The following is a 24,962-nucleotide window of genomic DNA, read 5'->3' on the forward strand; positions in this document are numbered from 1 at the left end:
ATGTCAGAATAGATGTACATGATGCTTTTCAAATAAAGTCTGCTCTGTTCTCTTGTTCAAGGGAGGGAACTGGGAACTGGGCTGCTGCTGCTTCAAGATCAAGACTGCTGCTGCACTGGGGTGGGAAGGCGAAAGGGTGAATAAAATTGCCCCCAAACTTTTCTATCATTTTGAAGATGGCTTTTTCTTGATTGGGTATTTGTTTGGTTGCTATAAACCTTTGACTATTTTCCAGAGCACCAACAAAGTTGGTCCTGACATTTTCTCCTTCTCTCTCTCTCTTTCTGGATGTTTCTGTGGAAGAATGAGAGCTTGGAGTTTCCTAGTTCATCATTTGTCTTACCACTCTTATTTAGCCCCAGTCTTTTTATAACCTGATCTTGCAAGTGATATACCATCACTTCTGTCATGTGCTATTGTTCATTCAGACTCACCCTGGAACAGTGTGGGAGGAACTACACAAGAGTGTGAATACCAGGAGGTGGGGATCACTGGGAGTCATCTTAGAGGTTGCTTACCACAGCATAGGACGAGAACTTTCCTCTAAAGTGATGTTGGTTGAAACCACAGCGTTTATTTTATTTATTTTTTCCCTTTTTTTTGGCCATGCAGCTTGTGGGATCTTAGTTCCCCAACCAGGGATCGAACCCGGGACCCAGCAGTGAAAACTCAAGAGTCCTAACCACTGAACCGATAGGGAATTCCCTACCACAGCGTTTTAGACATTAAGCTAGAACTTTAGTTTGGAAAGCATTAAGAGAAGGTGTTTAGCTCAGATGACAATGATTACTGTTTGCCCTGGCCTGACACTGATACTCTACTAGATATTGGGCTTAGGGGAATGAGTCAGGCACAGCTTCTGCCTTTGAGGAACTCCCAGACAGCTGAACAGATAATGTGAAAGCAGCATGACTCAGTCCTATACAGAGGGATAGGGGAACATGGGGAGCAGACTTTGCTCACTCTGGAGGGTGAGGGATGTTCCTGTTCCAAATGACACCTGGATGGAACTTAGATGTGAGCTGTGGCTGTGCTGGAAGGCATTCTAGGTAGAAGGATCTGCATGAGGATAGGTTGGAGGCTAGTAATGAATGCAATAGTATTCTTGCTGAGAAAACAATCCACATGGTTAAATTAGAAACTAGACAGCATAGTATGGGTAATTTATGTTTTGATAAAAGCGTGCACAAGGTCTTATGGGACCCTTCAGAACTTCATAGGAAGAGGTAGGAAAGTCCTGTCGTAGGAGGTTCTTGGGCTAATTTTGGGTGACTGCAAAGTAGCTGGGTGGAGAGGTCACTTCTTGCAGAATGAAGGTGTAAAGCATAGGGGACCAGAAAGTGTGGTGTTCCGCTACGATGAACGTCCAAGGAGTTCATTATGATTGGTGTGGACATTGCGTGGGGTAGGGAGCTGCACAGTGGAGGGGATTTCACTTAATTGAAATGTAAGGGTTGTTGAGGGGTTTGTGTCATAAAGGGCCTGTGTGAGCCTATATCCTAAAGGGCTTGAACTACGTTCTGAAGGTAAAGAGGACTGCTGGTGAGGTAGTCACATAATCATCAGGAGGGTCACATAGTATATAGGGACTTGAGTACTCTTTGTAGACCCTTATAATAATGAATATTTAAAATTTTAAAAAATATTTTATTTTATTTATTTATTTTTTGGCTATGCTGTGTGGCTTGTGGGATCTTAGTTCCCAGACCAGGGATTGAACCCGTTCCCCACTGCAGTGGAAGCGTGGAGTCCTAATCACTGGACCACCAGGGAATTCCCCCAAAATATTTTAAATTAAAAAATTAAACATTTTTTTTCTCATCATAAAATCAACTCATGTTCATTATGGAAAATTGGAAAATGCCTAAAGAACAAAAGAGAGTAAACCCCCTCAATCTCACTACTCCAAGGAATGCTTGTTAATATTTCAGTGTATATTTTCCAAATATATTTATTTATATTTAAAAACTAGTCTCCAACTGTACAGATATTTTGAAATAAAATTTAGCAATTTCCATTTTGAAATTAATATTTTATAACATTATCATCTAGTTCTTAGTTGAACACTTAATTGAAATGTAAATTGAAAAAGTTAATTGAACACTTTCATAATAATTATTTTATTTTTTGTAGGTAACTAATACTGAATTTTATTTTATTTTTTAAAATTTTATTGAAGTATAGTTTATTTACAGTGTTGTGTTAGTTTCTGCTGTACAGCAAAGTGACTCAGTTAATACATATATATATTCTTTTTCATATTCTTTTCCATTATGGTTTATCACAGGATATTGAATATAGTTCCCTGTGCCATACAGTAGGACCTTGTTGTTAATTCATCCCATATATACTAGTTTGCATCTGCTAATCCCAAACTTCCAATCCGTTCCTCTCTTAATACCCTCCCCCTTGGCAACCACAAGTCCGTTCTCTATGTCTGAGAGTCTGTTTCTCTTTTGTAGACAGGTTCAATTGTGTTGTATTTTAGATTCCACGTATAAGTGATATCATCATCATAATTTTTTAGATAGACTTTTAGAAGCTGGATCAAAGAATATACATATTTTATTCTATTTGATATATACTGCTGAATTACTTTTGAAAAGGGGTTTATCAGTTGTTTTATTGGTATTTGGTGATGTTCATTCTTTGTGTTAGTTATTTTTATTGAATCACTTTTATATAGCATTAATGAGAGCCTGTGAGAGCCCCCCAGTGGCCAAGCTAATTTCTGCAAAAATATTATCAGTGGATTAAAAAGGAATTGTATCTAGTTGTTAAATCTTAATGGCAAAAAGAGGGGAGTGGCTAGAAATATCTTAGCTGTTTTAAAGGCCTTATCCTATAGTTAGAGAAGAGGTGCAATTTGCTTTCCTTTCAAATTCTTGTTCATCAGACTGAAATATTTTGAATTTCACTGCTGTGTAATATGAAGGTTAAGATTATGTTAATTTCAGGGCTTCCCTGGTAGTGCAGTGGTTAAGAATCCGCCTGCCAATGCAGGGGACACGGGTTTGAGCCCCGGTCTGGGAAGATCCCACATGTCGTGGAGCAACTACTTAGCGCCATGACTACTAAGCCTGTGATCTAGAGCCCGCGAGCCACAACTACTGAACCTGAGTGCCACAACTACTGAAGCCCATGCTCTTAGAGCCTGTGCTCCACAACAAGAGAAGCCACCACAATGAGAAGCCCGCGCACCTCAACGAAGAGTGGCCCCCCCTCTGCAACTAGAGAAAAGCCTGTGCGCAGCAATGAAGACCCAACGCAGTGAAAAATAAAACAAATAATAAAAAAATTAAAAAAAAAGATTATGTAATTTCAAACCGGTTTAATATCAACTGATTATTTTTTGGTGTTAAAGTTAATATTTATTGAGTACTTGCTATGTGTTAGTGCTCCAAGCATTTTACATATAGCAATGCATTTAATTCTCATGGCTATTATGAAATAATTACTATTTTAAATACCATTTTACTGGTAGGAAATAGAATATTAGTTTCTAAACAGAGTTACTTATCAAAAAGCTTAAATAACTTGCCCAAGGCCATACAGCTAGTAAGTAATGGAGCCAAGGTTCCAACCAGGGCCCTTAACCTCCCTGCTCTAATGTCTCCCTGGGACTTTGGTGGCCAAGAATGTTCCCATTCAGAATAATTTCATAAAATAGGATCTTTATTTATGTAAGAAACAAACAACAAAAACTATTAGTATGATTGAGACATAAGCTTCTCTTCTAGCCATTTTTAAAATTGGAACAGTATAGTATTGATAACATAATCTATGACTTTATATTATATATTGAATGAGTAATGACACATGATAGTTTTGATCACTTTATAGTTCTTACATTTTCAGTAAAAGACAAAGTTTGACAAATTGCTCTGTACTTTGTTGCCTTAGGTAGCTAAATGCAAACACCTGCTCTTAATTTCTAAGCAAATTTAATAGTGTGGCTTTCTAGTTAATTTTCTTATTTTCCCTTTCCATACTTCCATACTTTATTACTATTATATTTTAGTAAATGTGATCCCCAGTTAGAGCTAAAACTAAGGACTTTTACTGCTCTTCAGGAAGTATGATCTCATTGGTTGAATTAGACATGATTTCACCCAATGTATTCTGAAACTTCTGGTAGAGAAGCAGATAAATAGAATTGGCTGTTAGAAAGCAGAAGAGAGAAAACATTTTGGAAAGGACTCAAACCTTATACCCCAGGTACAAGCTTTTCATTATTTTGCTTTATCTCCAAGTGGACAAAGGGGAAATTTGGAATAAAATGGCTTCTGAAGGAACAGTATTTTAATTGCACCACGAAGGCCAAGAAATGGGACCCTGAAAAGGCAAATTTTTCCTTAGTTGAATTTGAAATTCTAGATGGAAGTAATTTGTGAAGGTGCTGCTCTTCTCTTGATGGAGAAACCTTGACTGAGGCCAGCATCTCTCAGTAATCAAGAGATTTACCTGCTTGAGACCTGAGTAGCACACACCCCCTCCTCCTACTGGAGAGAGCTCCACTTTAGGCCTTCACTCTGCCTCTTGCCCACTCCCTAGACCAGTTAGATTTCTTCTGTGCTGTCTTCAGATTCCCATCTGTCATGGACTGCATATTTGTGTCCTACCAAAATTCATATCTTGAAACCTAATCTCCAATGTGATGATGTTTGGAGTTGGGGTCTTTGGGAGGTGATTAAGTCATGAGGATGGAGCCTTCATTAATGGGATTAGTGCCCTTATAAAAAGAGACCCCAGAGAACTCCCTTGTGCCTTCCACCATGAGAGGACACAGTGAGAAGACTGCTATGGGTGAACCAGGAGGAGGACTCTTAGCAGACACGAATCTGCTAGTTGGTGCCCTGATCTTGGATTTATATAAGTTTCATGTGTATGACATCATATTTCTATTTCTGTATACCCTACAGCATGCTCCCCACCAAAAATTTAGTTTCTATCCATCACCATACAGTTGATTCCCTTTACCCATTTTGCCTTCCTTCTGCCTCTTCCCCTCTGATAATCACTACTCTATTCTCTGTATCTACATGTTTGTTTTTGTTCGGTTTGTTCATTTATTTTGTTTGTTTATTATATTCCACATATGAAGGAAATAATACAGTATTTGTCTCTCTGTCTGATGTATTTCACTTAGCATAATACCCTCAAGGTCCATTCATATTGTCACAAATGGCAAGATGTCATCTTCCTTTATGGTTGAGTAGTATTTCACTGTATATATACCACATCTTTATCCATTCACCTGCTGATGGACACTTAGGTTGTTTCCATATCTTAGATATTGTAAATGGCGTTTCATTTTTTAAAGCCTATGTCTGATACATTATTTTACACTATGAATTGGTACTACAATGTTTCTAAAAATGTGTGTGTATGTGAACTTTTTGCATTACCAAATAGCGAAATCCACCAGAGAAATTTCTCCTTTTAAAAAGGGGTCTTATTAAAAGTATTTTTAAATGAATAATCTCACTTAAGTAATTTCATATATGTCCTATGTTTTCATGTTTGGTTTCCTAAAGAGATACATTTTAATATATGAGGAAAGCTTTCACAAATAAGTGTACATTCCACTTGGATCTAATGATCACACATTTGGAATTTGCGGTTAATCATGTTTCCCTACGAGTCATAGTCTCCTTTACACAGAAAATGTTTTTACCAGCTATGCAATGATAAAAGACAACCACTAGTAGGCGCTGCGAGCCCACTCCTTTGGCCCAAGCTTTGCTTTCAATGTGGGCTTTTGATGCTTGTCAACAAATACCTTTGCCAGTACGATATGCATTTGTACTCTAACTGAATCACACTTAGTTTGATTAACTACTTTTAGGTATAAATGGTAGAAGAACAGTTAACCAGGCTGCTTCCTTTGTTCAGTACACATCTGGGGTTTAGGGCACTGACCATCTCTCTAATCCTCCCCTTTAAATATCTTCGAATAAGTTGAGGAACTTATGCTCAGACCACAGGAAAGACTCTTCTTACATTTTTCATAATGGAAAGAATATTGGACTTAGGGTCAGAAGACCTGGAATCAGATTTCACGTATACCTTACCAGTTCTGTTACATACTATAGAAATGTGAAGAGACGGCATGGCAAAATTTTCTGGGAGAAAATTAACTGGAAAAACCTCCGTCTGGGAGATCTGAGGATCCATTGTTCTCACTTATCTGGGGTGACTGGACCCTGAGAGACTGCTTCTCACAACTAAAAGGGTACCTGGGACTGTGGTAGACCTGGAATGTCAGTTTATTAAGTTATGCTACATAGGAAGTCAGATTCTAATGAAGAGGAGGGCTTGGGGAGTAGAGTCACAGCCAAAGAATGCTGATGATTTTAGGAAAAGTCCCTTGGCTAAGATAGCTTGAGGGACTTCCCCACTTAACAGAGAGCCTTGCCAAAGGGACCACATCCTCGGATTCTGTGGCCACCATACCATTTCCATCTCCTGTGGATAATAGAGGATTCTCACGGCCTCTCTCTGCCTCTTGGCTCCCAGTTCTCTATTCTTCCATGGCTGCCCAACTTTCATTTCAAGGGACACACTCTCTCTTTATTTATGGCTAATTCGTTCAAATAGGTTATATTTTGCTGGTCTCCCTTGAGTGGCCTTTTGTACATCTGTACTGTGATCATTTAAACATTCATTTTAGGATTTTTTCTCCCATTAATAGATAATGATTGCAATAACCTAATTATTTTAGTTTTAGTCTTTTTCAAAGGCAGCTCATATTTCCAATCGATCAATATTGCCTGTGAATAATACTAAAAGTAGCTAACATTTATGAGTGCCCATCAGTGCCGGGCACTGTGCTATGTACTTTGTAAAAGTTATCTCACTTAATCCTCACAATAACTGTATCGGGGCATCTGCTAGTATCACTTTATAGATGAAAAACCTGAGAGTCACATAGGATAAGGGACAGCCCAAGTAATAAAGTAGGAATATGAACTCAGGAAGTTCCATTCCAAGATCTTAACTTCACAACTCCTTCTACCAGTTAGAGCCTGAGTTCTGAAATCTGCCTTTACAGATGTTTCTGTGTGTCTGTGAGACCTGTGGGTGATCTGGGCATTGTTGAATTATGATTGGTTGAATTTTTATTGTTAGAATGTCAAATGCTCATGGAGTCGCAAGAGTGCAGATTTCATAACTTCTTTTTTAAGGAATTGATGTTGCTTGGGTTTTATGTTTTACTTCTTACAAAAGCTCTTTTTTATGTTATAAGGAAATATCTGAAAACATCCAGGTCAATAGACCCTGGTGATGAAATGCCCCAAACACAATGACTCACTCAAAAAAGGGACATATTCCTATAATATAGTATTTCCTACAAATCAAACTTGTATGATTTCAAGGAGAACACATAAGAGTGCAAAAGCAAGGGTTCTGAATTATATATAAATATATGTGTATGTATGTATATATAAAATCATATTATATATATCATATATAATAGCAGCCCAGGTTCCCTGAGGCCTTACTTTGTACCAGACATTGTTTAAAGCTCTGTATGTATATTAACTCACATAACCATTAAGAAACCTACGAGTTAGGCACATTTTAACCCTCATTTTACAAATGAGAAAACTGAGGCCCAGAGAAGTGAGGTAACTTGAATCCACAGCTAGTAAATGGTGGAGACAGGATTCGAGGCCCGGCAGCCTGCACTGTTACCCACTGTGCTCTCCTGGGTGATTATTGCAGCTTTTTACTTGACACTCTCTCATCTCTTACAGAGCCTTTTCTGTCTGTGCAGTTGATTTCTTTGGGGTCTCCTTGAGGCAAGTCTTCTCTAGAAGACATGGTGATTTGCCCAGCAGAGATATGGGAAAGCTTAGTACCTCTGACTTATGATCTATATCTTAGAGTGTTGAGTAGGAAGTTTTGTGCTTGCTGAAATCCTTCTCATCTTTAAATCTCATGATTGTTGATAGAGGGATATAATAAGCCAAATGTACCAAAGGGAGTTAAAACTGTTTAATGTAAATATAGCCCAAGGACGACTTCTCTACATGATAGAAAAGTACATATAATAGGTCTTACTTGAATGCATGGAGAGAAGGTGGCTTGATGATGGTGATGATGGTGATGGTGATGATGAGACAGCTTACACTTGCAGAGCACTCACTCTAGGCTAGGCAGTGTTCTCAGTGGAGTGCAGATACTAACTTATCTACAGTGAGCAGGAGCTGTCAGCCTAGCTTTTAATGTCAAAAATGAGACACTTGAGCCCTTTAGGAATTTTCAGAAAGTGACAATCGGGACAGGTTCCCAGGAATGGTTAGTGAGGTGCGTTGCGATGGGCTCATGCAGGCTACCCCTTCCTTGTTATGTGAACTTGGGCAACTTAACCTCTCTCATGCTGTTTCTTCATGAGTATTATGTGTAAACAATCGTTCCTACCATAAAGGGTTGCTAAGAGAATTAAATGAGATAATTTATAAAATATAAACGCATGCACATGGTACATGACAGCTGCATAAATGTGAGTTGCTATTGTTGTTGTTACCATTACTCTGGCCATGGCCACCTCTGATGATTTTTGACCACGGGCAAAGGACCATTTTCTTTCTACCAGTAACTATGGTATGCTGAATGCTTCAAGTCTGTTTCTTAGGGCAATTCTCAGCTCATCAGTTACCATCCTGGGCTGACAATGGAATATTACTCAGCCATAAAAAGAAACGAAATTGAGTTATCCGTAGTGAGGTGGATGGATCTAGAGTCTGTCATACAGAGTGAAGTAAGTCCAAAAGAGAAAAACAAATACCGTATGCTAACACATATATATGGAATCAAAAAAAAGGTACTGATGAACCTAATGGCAGGGCAGGAATAAAGACACAGACATAGAGAATGGACTTGGTGGTGGGGGAAGCTGGGGTGAAGTGAGAGTAGCATCGATATCTATATATATATCTATATATATCTATATATATAGCTAGTGGGAAGCAGCAGCATAGCACAGGGAGACCAGCTCCGTGCTTTGGGAAACCTAGAGGGGTGGGATAGGGAGGGTGGAGGGAGGCTCAAGAGGGAGGGGATATGGGGATATATGTATATGTATAGCTGATTCACTTTGTTGTACAACAGAAACTAACACAGTACTGTGAAGCAGTTATACTCCAATAATTTGTATTTAAAAACAAAAACAAACCAAAAAAACCCAATCCTGGGCCAAGGAGGAAAACTGTACTGGGCGCTCTTGGGAGTACCAGGGTCCTTGCTCTCAGCTGGGAAGGAGTAGGGAGAAGCTGAGGAGGGATGGAGCGAAGCGGAGACCCAGAGATAGGATGAGAGAGGGGCAGCAAGAAGAGAGAGAATTCGCAGCAAAATAGAACTCGCGCCTGACGCGGGCCCTCTTGTCGCTGTCCATTACTTGGAACTGGATCGAATTATTTTATTTCCAAATTGTATTATTTCCAACACTAACTGTGCGACGCTCGCCGGCGGGGCGGCGGGATCACCCCCTCCCTAACTCTGCTTCCCTCCACATCCCACTCCTGACCCCGCCCGGCGATTGGCCTGCTGGACCCGGCGCCGTCGCGGATTGGAGCTCGCCGGCCGGGACTGCGGGGTTTAAAGAGGGGGGCGGGGGCGCGCTGCCCAGCCGCGCTGCTGTCCTCGCCGCGCGCCCGTCGTGCAGCTGCGCTCGCTGCGTCTCGTGGCTTCCCGCCTCCTCCAGCATCCCGCATCTCGCCGTCGCAGGCCAGCGGCTCGCCAGCGCGGGAGAAGGAGGACCGGGGCAGGCGCCGTCCAGCCCGGGCGCGGGCACAGCTAGTGAGGGGCGAGGCGCAGGGACTCCAGGACGGCCACGATGGTGGCCACATGCCTGCAGGTAGTGGGTTTCGTCACGAGCTTCGTGGGTTGGATCGGCATCATCGTCACCACGTCCACCAATGACTGGGTGGTGACCTGCGGCTACACTATCCCCACCTGCCGCAAGCTGGACGAGCTGGGCTCCAAGGGGCTGTGGGCCGACTGCGTCCTGGCCACGGGGCTGTACCACTGCAAGCCCCTGGTGGACATCCTCATCCTGCCGGGTAAGGCCCCTGCCTTGCAAGTGGCTGTCCTAAATAAACCCTTTCCTTCCGGGCAGACGGGGGAGGGGAGCATTAGGCAGCGTTCACAGAATCATATGGGGGCTTGACGACTTTGGGGCATCTTTTGACACCTTCAGTCCTACTTTGTTGAGGAGGAATTAGGTAGCCCTGAACTTAACCTCTCTCAGCCTCAGTTTTCTTATCTGGAATTTGGGATGACAGTGACCACTGGCCGAGTCACCCTGAGAAGGTAATGAACGGAGACATAGACACATAGTTGGAACTCCGTGCATGTTAATTACCGTAGCCTCACCTGCCGCGTGCTCCCACTGTGGGTGGATCAGAAGTACTTCATCCCCCGGCCTCCTCCTGCAGGCGCCCTGCTTTCCCTGTTACAATCCACCCGCAGAGGCGAGGAAGAAAGAGAGAAACAAAAGCATTCCAGCTATCCGAACAGGCGCAGGCTGAGTTTCCCAGTCCTTGTGGGACGGCCCAGGTGTCCTGGCCAAGTTAGGGCCCTCCTACCTGCGCCCAGTCGGTTCCCACAGGCCCCGGGGCTCGTCGCATTTCCCCCACCCCTTGCCCCCGCAATGGAGGGCGTCGGTCCTCGGGCCTGCCGAGACTCCCCTCCCAGTCTCTGCACCCTGGGGTCGGAGAGGGAAGAACGGGCGCCCCTGGGAGGGCCCACTCACCTTGGGAAAAGGCGCACCTCCGCGGGTCGCCCCCTCCCCTACGGCTGTGCCTCAGAGTGGGGAGGGGAGGAAAGAGTTGCGTAGTTTCCACCTTCCCCGACGCCAGCCGGTGCCGAATCTTAACTTGCTGCCCCGTTGAAAAATTCTGGGCAAGTTTCAGTTCAAATTTAAACCTCGAGCCAGTTGGATGATTGGCAAGGTCTCCGGAGCCCCTTCAGGATTTCTGCTCGGAATCTTGGCTTATCCCGGCCCAGGCCTAAGCACGACTGTCTCGCTAGCCTTTGAGGATGGTGCGCCTTTAAAGGCCTATGCCGGTTTCCTTAACAAGTGGAGTAACTGGGCAGTCGGCCGGCTGGAGTAACTGGCCCCCCGAGGCCGCCAGTCTGGGAGACTTTGGCTTTGGCCTTCTCCTGGATGAGCCTTTCGCTCCCGCAGACTGCCCCTCTTTAAGCCTCACCTCAAGTGCTTCCTATTTCCAGGTCTTGTAGTCGGAATCTCTCCGCCCTTCCTCCTTGCTACCCTGGTATTTGACCCCTATCCCCGTCAGTGCACGTTTCGACTTTTCTGTTCATTGTTTGTGAGTCAAGTTCTCCTACCACATTTTAAATTCCTCAAAGATACAGATAGCATCCTACCCTCTTTGCATCTTCCCCTGCACCTGGCACTGCCCCTGACACACAGCAGGTACGCACAGTGCGTGCCAGTCCTGCCCTCCATTTTGGACTTGCAGAATGACAGAGGTCTGGGGAGCCCAGATGTGGACGCACCTTCAGTTAAAGCTGCCGTTGGTAGACCTGGGTCAGACTCTGGGATCCAGTGCTCACCATCCGAGTGATTTGGGACAAGTTCCTAGCCTCTATGAACCCCAGTTGTCTTCTTTTAAAAATTAAAATGAAACCAACCCCCTATCTTTCAGAGTTGTTTTGGGGATTAAATGAGATGAGAAATGTAAGCCTCCTTCGATGTAGTAGAGGCTCCATAAATGGTAGCTCTATTTTTTATTAAAAGCCGGGCGTGGTATTTTTAAGAATCTGACTTGAAGCATAAAATTACTCTCTGCTTCCTTCCTCCTGAAATTAAGTTTGCTGAGCATCCAGTGACAAGTGGTTTATTTTTAGAGAACATAGACCATCCTACAGAGGGAGTACATTTTAGGGAGGGCCTAATCCTTCCTGTGGTCCCCTCCCTCACACTGTAGGTGGGGACAGGGACAGACCTCAGTCTCCATCTTTAGATTCTCAAATGTGGCCTTGGCACCTAGCATGTTCACAGACTGTGCCATGAATTTCAGAATCCGGGTGTCTGGCTGACTGTCCTCTAGGCCAGCCCTGGTTCTCTGACCAGTCGCAGGGGCTAAGGGCTGAGGTCAGAGGTCTTGCCTCAGACCTCCTGTGGCTCCTTTCTGGGGGTCTTCAAGTCAACAGATACTTGATTGATTGATTACCCTTAATTCAGAAGAAACTGAGTTGGGCAATTGTTGGGAGCGTGCCCTTGTGGAGTCTGAATTCTGGCAAAACGCATCTTGCTAAGAGGCAATCTTGCAGTTGGGTCTTGGTGCACAGGTAGGCTGGCCGGATTTGGTGTGAGGGTCCTGGCACGTGAGGCAGAAGCTGGGGCTTGTTTTTGGGTTTGCCATTAACTCTGCTTCCCCCAGGCCACTAGCTCTACTTTCCTCTGAGTCAAGAGGGAGAGTTACAACTCCCCCACCCCCTTTTTTTTGAAGGAGGGAGAGTGTTTTAGTGAGAAACGATACATTTAAGTGTGTCATATTCTCCCAGAACCTTGTCAGATTTATTTTACGTAAATATTGCACATATTATAATCTGTTTCTTAATAAAGTAGTTACCTGGCATTTTATTTGACAGTATAAAGTTCAGGTAGCTTTGCTCCACTCTCATTATTCAACTTGTTAATTCCTTCATTCGTAATTGTATGTTTACATCATCTGTTGTGGGCACTGTGTTAACTCCATGAAGACCAAGGCAGGTGTCTGCCTTCTGGGAATCCCTGGGGCTGGAGAGATGCCTTTATGGAAAATGGACCATTGTGGAAGCATGCCCAGGGCACAGTCGGGGAGGCAGGAGATGGCACCTGACCATCTATAGGGGACAGGATTCATGAGCAAGCAGCATCTGGGGAGATATCAAGAGAGGAAGCCTGAGTCTTAGCTTAGTCTAGAGGGCCACATGCTGTTTATACACAATGTGAATTAAAAGCACATGGTTAAGGGACAAAATCACCTAGTACACCTGGAGATAAAAGTACTGCCTTGACACAGAGTAATATTAGGAATACCAGTAATAATAGCTGACCCTTTTTGGAGTACTTAGCATGTGCTAGGCACTGTTCTGAGCACTTCGTGAATTAACGAATTTAATCTCAGTTGAATTCCATTGGAGAGATGTAGGTACTATTATTATTTTTACTCTATAGGTGAGGAAAGTGTCGAGACACTTGCCCAAGGTCACACAGGTAGAGCATATCAACAGCAGGCTGGGATCAACACAGACCATCACAGGAGACTTCTTCGAAGATTTGAATTTTAATCTGAATTTTTTCACAAGGTGATGTAACAGTGTAATTGTACTCTTGGCCTCTTCATCTCAGAAGCTTGGATGAGTGGTCTAAACCAGGGATCCCCATTCAGTCTCTCCAGCCCCCAACCTTCTTTTTTTTGTCACTGAGTCACTTTAAAAGTTGAACATGCAAAGTGATCTTGGACAACATTTAACACATTATAAGTCCTGGAGTGGGACAAGAGGGAGGAAGGCAGATGGTGCTGAATTCCCATGAGACAGGATTGAGGATCCAAGGGGACCCGTGGCCTAACCCACCCTATCTGCGCTCTTGTTCCCAGGCTACGTGCAGGCCTGCCGAGCCCTGATGATCGCTGCCTCAGTCCTGGGTCTGCCGGCCATTCTCCTGCTGCTGACGGTTCTCCCCTGCATCCGAATGGGCCAAGAGCCTGGCGTGGCCAAGTACAGGCGGGCCCAGCTGGCTGGCGTCATACTCATTCTGCTGGGTAAGACAGCTTTCCGTAGAGCACCCCAACTCCCAGCGAACCTGAAGAATCTCGGGTCTTGCTGCTGTTTCATCGAGTTCAAGAGACGAGTGCAAGGAAGGCATGTGAATCCACTGGGGGAAAAGCCCCCCACAATGTGTATCCCTTTATGTTTCTTGGGCGGTTGATGCAGAGGGATAAGTAATGTCTGTGGGAGTCACTGAACATAAAAGTAAGTTAAGGGACTTCCCTGGCTGTCCAGTGGTTAGGGCTCTGTGCGTCCACCGCAGGGGGTGCAGGTTCGATCCCTGGTCCGGGAACTGAGATCCCACAGGCCATTCGGCGCCGCCAAGGAAAAAAAAAGTTAAAAAAAAACAAACAAAAAGGATTTTGAGGGTATACCTAAGAGAGAAAACAGAAAGCAGAAGAGAGTTACAGGGCAGCTCTCCACTCAGGCTTCACGATGGAATACCTTTTTGGAAACACCTGTGTCCAGGTCCCACTGCAGGTCCATTGAGTCAGAATTTCTGGGCATCAGACCAGGCAAATATATTTTTTGAAAGCTTCCCAGGTGACTCTTGAGGGCAACCAGGATTGAGAACTTCAGTTAACCTATAAAGAAAGACCAGAGAAAGAGGAGGGCAAGATAAAAGTAAGACGCTGAGGGTGGTAGATCACTAGGTGATGATTCCATCTTTTATTCAGTAAGCATCCACTGAGCACCTGCTGAGTGCCAGGCACTATGGTAGGCACTGGGGATATTGGAAAAAAGGAGGTAGTCTCTGCTTTGAGTGTACGTGGACATCTTGATATAGTGTGGTACGTGCTCACCTAAAAAAGGTACACAGGCTGTGCACACACATAGGAAGGCACCTGATCCAGACTGGAGGAGTTTTCCAGAGCAGAGGACCCTAGCGATGAATTTTGAGAGTTGGATAGAAGGTGGTCAGGTCATGGATCGGAGAGAGGGACAGCTCAGGCCAAGGACACGACATGTGCTTGTTCAGTGTTCCTGATTACACCTGCACCGGGGGGTCTTGATTTAACAATCTAGGGAGGGTCCTTCTAGCTCTACTCTCTGACATGCATTTTAGGAACAGCAGCTCTTGTTGCCAAGTGCCCTGAGACATTGTGAGGAGACGTTGGTTTGGATATGAGTTAGGTATAAATCATGTTCTCCTGGGACAGGAAATTCCCATCCCCAAACTGGTATCAGACCATGTGTTTGAGGGGGAAAGGTAAGGAGCCAAGGTTCTGTGTGGCTCAGTGCCACTTAGTGATGGTCACACACAGTGACACCGGTGAGGTGAGGAGACATGAGACATAGGGGTAAGGTTTCCCTTGATTGCAAAGGGATGGAGGTTTTTAGAGGCTTGTGAAGCCACGGAGAATTCAGAGGAGGGGCTTGCGTGTGTGTGTGTGTGTGTGTGTGTGTGTGTGTGTGTGTGTGTGTGTTAATAGGAGTGAAATTACCTCTGTAATTTCCAGAGAAGAATTACCTCTGAAATTTCTCTGTAATTTCCAGAGAAGAATTTGGGCATGGACATTTTGGTTCCAGCCACAAAGAATTTGTGTGGGAGTGCCACACGGAACACACAATCACCATCCTGCGCTTCATCCAACTCACAGGGTCCTTCCTTGTAGTGCTTTTCGGTGGTCAGATCTTTGTATCTGAACTCCCTTTCCAGTAGGTAGACAAAAGCTCTACAAGTAAACTGGTTTGCAGAATCCAGGTGAAACCCTTCTCATCCTAGATATTTGCGGTTGTTTGTAACTTTCCTCACATTCTTACAGAAGCCCCAGAAGGCTTTCTCTTTAGCTCTGAGGAGGCCAAAACCAAAGGATGGGTCCGTTGTGTTGAGTGTTCATCTTTAGAAATCCTAGCCTTCCATATGAGAGGCACAGAATATCCACAAGTAAGAGAATACATGAGAAAACCCCAAACCCAAACCCAAACCCTGTAGAAAATAAAGATATAAAAGCAAAGTCACAGAGACAAATTGGTATTTAAAACCCCCCTGAAAACAACTTAATTGTCCAGTTGAATATAATGATTATTAAAAAATAACAACCAGTTGTTTGAAACTTCCTAGACGAATTAAATACTGGTTTTTTCCATCTTTTTCAAGTGGGTTGGTGGATGCAGACAGAGTCATAGAGGGGAGAGTGAGAGGGTGGGCAGGTACGGGTGTGAGCTCCTCAGTCTTTGTTTGCTGCCCAGAGGGAGACGATGGAGGGGGCAATGAGTGGTCTGACACCCCTTCCCCCAGGGAGGCTGCCCCTTTCTGGCCACTCGCTGTAAGGATGGGATGAGGGCACTGCTCCTTGCCCTCTTGTAGCCTTGCATCTCCAGTGGTACTTGCGTCCTCTTTGATTGCTCCTGTCCGGATTTGTTTCTCAGTGGGTCTCGGCTTGCCTTTGGGTTGGATGTTGTTTAGACTGGAACAAGCTCGCTTGCTTGCTCGCTCTGGAAATGTAAAGCTCATTGTCTCAAGTGTGGCACCTGCTGGCCTCCCCTAGGGGTCTTCTCGGCAGGGAGCCCGAGTGCCTTGTGTCCCCTGCTGGGCAGTGGGTGGGAGGAACAGGAGAGAGTGAAGCCTCCCTTTGTGTGGCCCTGGATGGGCTTCTGTCCCAGGGGTCACCAAAGGTGCTCCAGTTGAGGTGTGGTCCCCGACCAATGGGGACCAGGCACACTGGGGTGTGGGAGCCTGGGAACCGGAAACAGTGTCATCAGTTCTTCCTGACTCTGAAAACCTTTGATTATTTTTCAGAAAGCTTAAAAAAAATTATGTCTGTGGTACAACAGCTTATCTTCTCAGGAGTCTGAGTTCAGTGTTGTGAGGATTTGGTTCCTGCTGTGGGGGAAGGAATGGGAGCCTGATGCTGCCGACTTCTTAAGCCAAGGGAGTAGTTCAAGCAGCAGCAGGCTGCTCAGATCCAGGATGGAGCAGAGGCAAATCTAATTCTAATCAGTGGCTTTTCAAGAGCCCCTGCTGAGGTGGGAGGTATCTATGCCCTGAGATGCTTCATCTCATCATGTGGAGTCAGACCAACTGTACTAAATCTTGGACCTACCGCTTTCTAGCTGTGTGAATGGGGCCAGTTACTTAATGTCTCTGAGGCTTTATATAAAATGGGGACAATACTGCCTACTTCTGAGGTTGGTAACAATAGTGAAATGATGTATGCAAGTTATTTAGCGTGCATGGTGTCTGGCGCCTAGTAGGTGCTCAACAACTGGTTGCTATTTTATAGCTGTTGTTGTTTAGAGGAAATAGAGAGCTAACCTAGAAGGCAACTGGGTATTCCTTCCATCACGTCTAATTTCTGCAGGGTCATCTCCACACGTGGAACTGGTAAGGAGAGATGACGAACTGTTCCTGAAAACACCAGGTCACATCCTGGTCTAATGGAAATATTTTCTTTGCTTTCTTTGTAAAAACCAGAGCGTAGGGATCAATAGTTTGAGTTTTTGACTTATTCCATTATGAAAAGTCATGATAAGCTACCCAACTGAAAATGCTCAAGCTTAGTTCTGATTCAGTCTAATTCTCATCTCACTATAAGTTACAAAGTACTTGATTTGGGTGTTTCTTGGGGAGACGGGGTAGGGAATGGAAGGAAAGGAGATGTATTTTCCTTCCTAAGTGGAATCCTTCGTCTTCTCTCCTCCTTTTAAAAAGTATGGCCTCAGGAATCCTGTTTGTATTGGAAAAAAGTTTTCAACTTGGAACTTATAGGCTAATAATGAAAGTGCCTTATAATAATAAAGGGTATATGCAAATGTGGGAAAAATTGAGCTTGTCACACACACAGAATCGGATGTCCTAGGGGGACTGGGAATCCTTGGGTGTGAAATAAGCAGTGATGCCCTTAATCCCGGAGTATTGAGATAATAGAAAAAGTCTTCTTTCAGACTCATTAACTTTACACAAAGTTCCTAATCTAAATCAAATTTCATGTGGGTAGAAGAAAGGATGTAGCATCTTAGTATGGTTGTGGCTTAAAATGACCTTATTAGTAAAATTGGAGGAATTAAGTGCTTTATGAGGTCTTTCCTGTCTCTAACTTCAGTGTTTTTTAAAAAATTAACAAATAACCACGAAGCTGGCTTTTAAAAAAAGTTGTAGGAAAAAAAGAGATAACGATATGTGGAATAGAAATAAAGGGAAAAAAAGTGCTGAAAGCAGGCCAGGAAAATAATGTACTCAAATATTCCATTGACTTGATGATTGTTGTAAATATTAGATCTTCATAAAAGTCATTGCATACAGGCCTGTGTCCTTTGGCAGCTGTTTTCTTAAGTCAAAATTTAGACAGTGACAAATGAAAAAAAGAAAGACAAAAAATTTTCTGGTTTCAAATTATAAGGAAACAACAAATACATATGACTCCAACCAACAGCTGGTTAGAAATCTGATTACTTGTTGTCTTGAGTTAACTGGCTTCTTTGTGAAAAGCTAAAGTGAATCGCTAGTTGGATTGTATGACATAATAGCATCAATTGCGGAAGATGGCGTTCGGTGCGTTGTAAAATGTTAAATGGAGGGGGATTTTAAGAAAAGGTGTTGTGGAAAATTTGAAACATACACAAAAGTAGAGGCTAGTGTAATGAACCCCTGTGAATCCAAACTCATTCCCAATAATGATCAACTCACACTCAATCTGCTTCGTCTCTATACGTCTACTTTTCTCCCAGTCCCCAGATTTTTTTGAAGCAAGTCTCAGATATCAGATCAAGGAAGATTTTTTTCCAGTATTACTAATGTAAGTCAGAATAATTTAAGTTATTTTAATGAAAATATTGCTTTGTGCTGGAAATGATGCCTTTAAAAGTTCTTTCAGTGCTTAGTGCTGAAAGTGACAAAGCCTGAAAACAGAGGTGTTCGTTGGAGGAAGGAAGAAATGTCAGGGTCTCTTCTGTCTTTCTGCTGCTCTTCTGTCTTTCTGGGCTTCTTTGTCTGTCTGTCCTTCTCTCTCTCTCTCTCTCTAAGTTGTTACCTCCAAAGCCAAACACACCTGTACCAATTTTATTTAACTTCATCACATTTATTTAACTCCGTGTATTACCCTGTGTCATCTAATCCCTAAATAGATGAAAAGCTACACTTACATTTCATTGCTCTTAAACTGCCTTCCCAAATATTTTCTATGTTTGGCTACATCAAGATCATTGCTAACTTTTAATAAGGGTATTTCCTATCAACTAAAGAACTGATTGTATTAAATTATTTGAAATTTATCAAAAAGGGCAAACAATTTTATTCTATGAAGAGCAAGGAATTCTGCTTGTGAGAGGACCAAGTCCAGATGAATCTATATCTACACAGTGAAGCTTTCTTCTCCCCTTCTCCTTCTTTTGTTTTTTCAGATGAAGATATCCCTAATTTTCACTTGCTACTCCCCCACAAGAGGCAGAATTTTTTTCCTCTTGTGCAGTTAACTATTGCATCTTCTGAAGGTAGAAGAGGAGGAACAAATTGAAAAATCTAAGTGTTAAAATTCCCCCTGTCCTATTTTTAGAGACTTAATTTAAAACTAAATTCTGATGACATAAAAAGAAATGAATATTCCCTTTATCTTCCTTCAGTGTTCTTTACCTTATGGGTAACTGTGACTTTTTAAGAAAAACATTTTCTTTATTTTCCCAAAATATGGAGAGAATCATTACAAACTCTTTGTATATGTGTGTGTTTGTGTCTGCAAATAGAAATAATTCTAGCAGGCCTCCTATGTCTTTAAGAAAGCCGAAAATTACTGCCAGTTCTATTAATGTGTCACATCTTTTAGTTGAGTATGATATGACTTGCATTTTTAACTTTACTGATTAAAACTAGTAAATCAGTAAATCCCCTTTCCCTTCAAACCATGCTGAAATTGAGTAAACTCCTTTTTTAGTTTTTAAACATTCTTCATTGTGAGTTCAGTTGAAGGTCACTGTTCCCAGTGAACCTCTCATTCCCTTTATGTTGTGTGGCAGTCTGTCATCTTCTAGTGGTTTTTGATGTGGTTCATCTTTGAGAGCCACAGGAATTCCACCCAGAGTTCAATTATCTACTAGGAAATAAAGATCCTGCTGGTGCTCATTTGCCTTGTTTTGCATGGATTGTAAAAGAAGGAAATCTTTAATGAGGCAAATCATGAGCTTGTAGCTTTGAGTGTGTTAAAGTCACATTAAAGTTTTATAATTTTGGAAGTCAGTTTTGGTGTAGATGAGGTGGAGAATAGACTGGAAATGAATCTACCTCTCATCTATCCATCTGTCTGTCCATCCACCCACCCATTCACTCACCCAGTCCTATAAGTTCATTATTTAAATGTTGGCATTTTTATGATTTTTCCTTTTTCTAGTGAACTATATAGGAATAAAATCTAACAAAATCTCTAGAACATTCAAAATCAAGACTGATAATTACTTTTGAATAGCGAGCCTGATTCTTTCCCTACGTGAAAATAACCTAGCTTTATTACTTTGCTTAGGAAAAGGGAAAGAATTCAGTGAAATTAGAGGCAACTTTTAAATCTTATTCTATAAAATCTAAACCAACCTGCAAGTTAAGTGAGGTTTAAATGAAATGTGGAGAATGCTTTTGTTTGTGTGTGTGTGTGTGTGTGTGTGTGGTATATATAAATACAAAGTAATTGAAAAACGTAAAACTTAATTTGAACCATAACCTATTTTGAATCCAGTTAATAGTTTATAGGAAAGATCAATTGGATTCAACCAAATCAACTGGGAATCAAATCTTTTTTTTTTCCCCTATGGAATTCGGCTTTTCCCTCCTCACTTTTCCCTCTAATCAAGCTTGGGTGTTTGGAAGCCCTTGCTAGGTTGCTGGTTTTGCCCATATCAGAACGAATGCCCCTTTTTGGCATCTAGGGGTGTGTAGCTGGATTGTGTCTTGATATGAAGAATCTAGAGCAATTCTTTCTGGCTCAAACACTCTAGAAAAAGCTTGTGCCCCTTTCATGATAGAGAAAAGGCGTTTCTCTGTGCCTCACTGAGAGTATAACTATGACAATAGCCAAGCAGTTCTCCAAGAGTGCCAGATTTGGAATCTGTGGCCAGAGGAAGAGAAAGAAAAAAAATGTATCTTAAGTATTCAAAGCCCTGCGTTGGAAAGGGAAGGTTCCATCAACCAGATCAACTGGTGTTCTTGAGAATACTCTATTCACAGAAGGAAAATACATCTTCTTATGGTATCTCGTATAAAAATATTACAGAAGCTGGCATGATGGTGCTTTACTCTTTAAGTGAAGCTATTAACATATGGATAGATTTTAGCTTCTTAGATAATCTATCAACATATAAACTGCTTAAATATATGAATAGTTCACAGTTAATGGAATGAATTTAGGCTGTTAGAAAGCCAGTTGGAGCAATTCAAAGCCCCCAAATTAACTTTCTTACTTCTGACTTCCACTTGGGATCTATACTTTTTTAGGACAGGAATCACATCTCTTTATATATATCTATACACACCTTGTGGGGATGGGCTTAGTGTGTTGTCAACAAAACCCTATGTTACAAGCTACACAAGTGCAATGAGATAGTCTAAAAGGTCTTTCAAAATGGGTAAGACTTAAATCTTTTCTTCAGTTTAGAACTAATGTACAGGGCTGTTAGATTTGAGTGCTATGTTAAAGAAAAATTACATTTTTTTCTCTGTGGGCATAGAAGTAAGTTAGAAAATTACTCAGTATGAGCAGAAATCAGAAAAAAGCTTGCTGAGTTGAAAGTGACAAGGGTACCCCAGGTAGCAAACAGTGCAATGCCCTGCCATGAATTTATCAGAGGCTTTATGACTAACAATTAGAAACCTTATTATTATTATTATTACTTTTTGGTCTGTCAACTTTAATGTGCCATCCCAACCTACATCTTTAACTAAAATTTCTGTCCTGCTGTAGCTGTGAGAGATCAGATGATACCAAAAGAAGAATAGAGTTACTTTGTCTAGAGTGTTGTTGTGTAGTACATTAGCCACTAGCTACATGTGTTCATTTAAATTTAAATTAATTAAAATTCAAAATTTGGTTTTCAGTCTCACTAGCCTCATAAGAAATGTTCAATAGCCCATGTAGCTTGTAGCTACCCTATTTGACAGTGCTAGTGTAGAGGTTTAAAATGTTTTTTCAAGTCTTTATAGGCTCCTGCCTGCCCTGTTTTGTTCTTTGCTTGGGAGGAGGGGAAGAACTAAATGATGTAGAGGCTATTTCTTTTTTTTTTTGAGGCTATTTCTTATGATGATGATATTTGCTGTGATGGGTCACAACCCTTGAATAGGTAACTTCTTTTACTCTGAGAACTGTTCATGTGTGTATGGAGATTTTGTGATTGTGAGCAGCATAATACAAACTCAGACTCTTAGCCGATACTCTGCTGATGTCTGGCAGTACTCACCACAGCAAGAGAACTTCCATAGCTTCTTCCGGTCTTTGTACTATGAATTGACCAAATTGAAAGAATAGAGTGGAAATTGGAGTGGGCACTGTCTTGTTTCTCATTTTTGAATAGCTCAGGTCATCCAGTCATTCAACTGGTATGCATTGAGCACATATTCTGTGCTTTGTACTGAGCTAAACTCTGACTTTACAAACATAAGACATGGGCCCTGCCTTCAAGGAACTCAGAACTTGGAATGGGAAGTAGACATGTAAAGAGATAATTATAATGCAATTAGGTAAGTGTAAGAGTAGAAGTATAACTATAGGTATATAAAGTCAAGATATATAAATAAATACAAATACATATTTTTTTGGGCTTAAATGATTTATTTCTAGGTTTTTACATCAGAGTTCTTTTGTCCCTGCCACCTGTTGAAAAAATAAGGACCTAGCAGTTTGGTACAAGCTTTTGATCAGCTTATTCCATGGAGTCAAACCTTTAGGTTCAGATTGCCCCTGCGGGAGCAGAGCTGAGTGTATTGAGGTTTCGGAGTTGGTTGGAAGCCAGAGGGGTGGGCATGTGGAGTGAAGGGCAGCCTGCCCGCTGCTGGTGTGTGATGGGGATGCCCAGTCACAGCCCTCTCCGTGTCTCCCCAGCTCTCTGTGCCATTGTCGCCACCATCTGGTTTCCTGTGTGCGCCCACCGTGAGACCACCATCGTGAGCTTTGGCTACTCCCTGTACGCGGGCTGGATCGGTGCTGTGCTGTGCCTTGTGGGTGGCTGTGTCATCATCTGCTGCGCCGGAGATGCCCAGTCGTTCGGTGAAAACCGTTTCTACTACTCTTCGGGCTCCAGTTCCCCCACTCATGCCAAGAGCGCCCATGTATAAGAGAGCCACCAGCCTGCCCATGGAGGTGCTATAGATGCTGGGCCCATGGCCCTAGGTTTGCTTGCCACAGTGAGGGGGTGGGAAGCCCACTCCTCTGCCAGGCTCCAAAGCCAAAGGTCTAGAAAAGCATCCTGTCTGGCATTTTGTAGTCTTAACACCCCCTCTCCTTTTGTTGCCTTAAAAGAAATCTTTAGCTCAGATGCCACACACTTTTTCCATGGTTTTGCCCACTATTAGCTCTTTTCTGGGGCATTCCTTTGTCATATATATATATATATATATATATATATATATATATATGAAAAAAATTTCCCTCTCTCTTTAACTTTTAAATATCTTGCAAACATTGCTGAGTTGGGTGTGGGGAGAGAAATAAAAGACACTTTCAAACTGTTACAGATGACAATGGGAGCCTCATAAAGATGCCTCTCTGTTCCCTCCCTCCTCTCTCAGCTCCAAGGTCACTTAGTTATAACCAATAGAAAAAGATAGAGTTGGGAACATGGGGTGGGGAAGGGAGGGGAATTGTGGAACTTTCCCTCCATGGGAAAGTTTCCCTTTTGTAAGTTGAGGGCAAGGGGTGGAGATATTTTTTAGTTTGTGATTTTACATTTATCTGTACATACTTTTTCAAGATTGCTCATTTTTATAACCATGGTTTTCCTGAAATTCTCAGTTCATCAGTATGAAGGAAATGAACCAAACAGACTTTAATGATACCATAAATAACAGTACAAGTGAGTATAACGCTAACTGACATTCCACAAAACGTTTTTGATTTCCAGGTTTGTATGATGTGGTTTTGAATCCTACACTTGCATGTGCTTCAATTTAACACATTTTAGAAGCTTTTCCCCATTTCTCTCTATTTTCATTCTGTTAGCTGCCTTGAAGCGATACTGTTTAACATAAATTGTACTGTTGAATTTGGCTTTATGGGTGCAAACACTGATGGTATATCAGTATCTGAGACCCCAAACTCTCCAAACATTAATGGTGCATTTTGTTCTTTAAATGAAATCTGTGCAATAAAATAACGGACTGTCTGCAAAACTGGCCTTTAATATTCTGTTGTATCCAGAGGTATCATCCATCAATTGAAAAATTTTTCATTAATCTCTACTAGTAATTTATAGGGAATCTGGTCAGGGGTTCAAGAACAAGTCATTCTGCCCTGCCATGAATAATTGAAAAGTTATATTTTATTCACTGTATCGTGGTGGTAATGTGTGGTAGTAAAAATGTAACCTAGATGCTCTCTAGGTCTCTTAAGTGAAGATGTTATGGCTTCTTTAAGTCATATATAAATAGACAGCCATCAGATATCAAGTGCCAAGTATCACACAGTCAAACTCCTTTATCTACACTGAGTGCTTAGTAAAGGAATTGACTAGGTATAAAAGGAACTATAAAACAATCCCATTTTATTGGATCTTTAGGTCAGAATATCTAAATGCATTTCGTTCAAACATATGCATGTATATGTTTGGTAATTTTGAACAAAGACAAATACATTGAATTGATTTATGTGTGTTTTCTATACCAGAAACTCTGTCAAGTTACAAGTCTGCTCTAAAAAAACAGATTATAGTCTATTTTGGCCGTATTTTTCCAAAAATACTAATTTCATGAGCTGATAGTATAATGATTGGCAAACATTTCCTCCTCGGAAATATCCACTTGGGCTAGTCATTTTTGTAGAGATCTGTGTACATCAGGAGATTATGACCTGGTGGAAACTATTTCTAAATTACTTATGGAGAAAAGATAATCTTCTTGTTGGCCAAAATATTTGCTTAATTATGATACAGTCTTGTAAGGACACAAGTGGTGTGATTATTTTGGAGGACGCTCCCTACCTCATGAAAACTTGCCAGGGAGTAATGATTGGGAACATGGATAGAGCAGGAGGCTCTCAGGGGGC

At 42.1% G+C, this 24,962-nt stretch overlaps 1 protein-coding gene across 1 annotated transcript; it reads left to right on the top strand.

Moving 5' to 3' along the window:
• Positions 1–9,636: 9,636 nt before the first annotated feature.
• CLDN11 (claudin 11) lies at positions 9,637–24,091 on the top strand. The gene is made up of 3 exons (XM_036850632.1): positions 9,637–10,067; positions 13,617–13,781; positions 22,806–24,091. Exons 1-3 carry the CDS (start codon positions 9,842–9,844, stop codon positions 23,036–23,038), a joined length of 624 nt encoding a protein of 207 aa, XP_036706527.1. The 5' UTR covers positions 9,637–9,841; the 3' UTR covers positions 23,039–24,091.
• Positions 24,092–24,962: the final 871 nt, after the last annotated feature.

The sequence above is a fragment of the Balaenoptera musculus genome, chromosome 4 (assembly GCF_009873245.2).
Source record: "Balaenoptera musculus isolate JJ_BM4_2016_0621 chromosome 4, mBalMus1.pri.v3, whole genome shotgun sequence".
Classification (NCBI taxonomy): domain Eukaryota; kingdom Metazoa; phylum Chordata; class Mammalia; order Artiodactyla; family Balaenopteridae; genus Balaenoptera; species Balaenoptera musculus.

Bases quoted from the DNA above. Each gene is read 5' to 3' on its own strand.
- CLDN11 (XM_036850632.1), top strand. From the start codon at position 9,842: ATGGTGGCCACATGCCTGCAGGTAGTGGGTTTCGTCACGAGCTTCGTG. The intron at 10,068-13,616 runs GTAAGGCCCCTG...TCTTGTTCCCAG, and splicing joins GGACATCCTCATCCTGCCGG to GCTACGTGCAGGCCTGCCGA. The intron at 13,782-22,805 runs GTAAGACAGCTT...GTGTCTCCCCAG, and splicing joins CGTCATACTCATTCTGCTGG to CTCTCTGTGCCATTGTCGCC.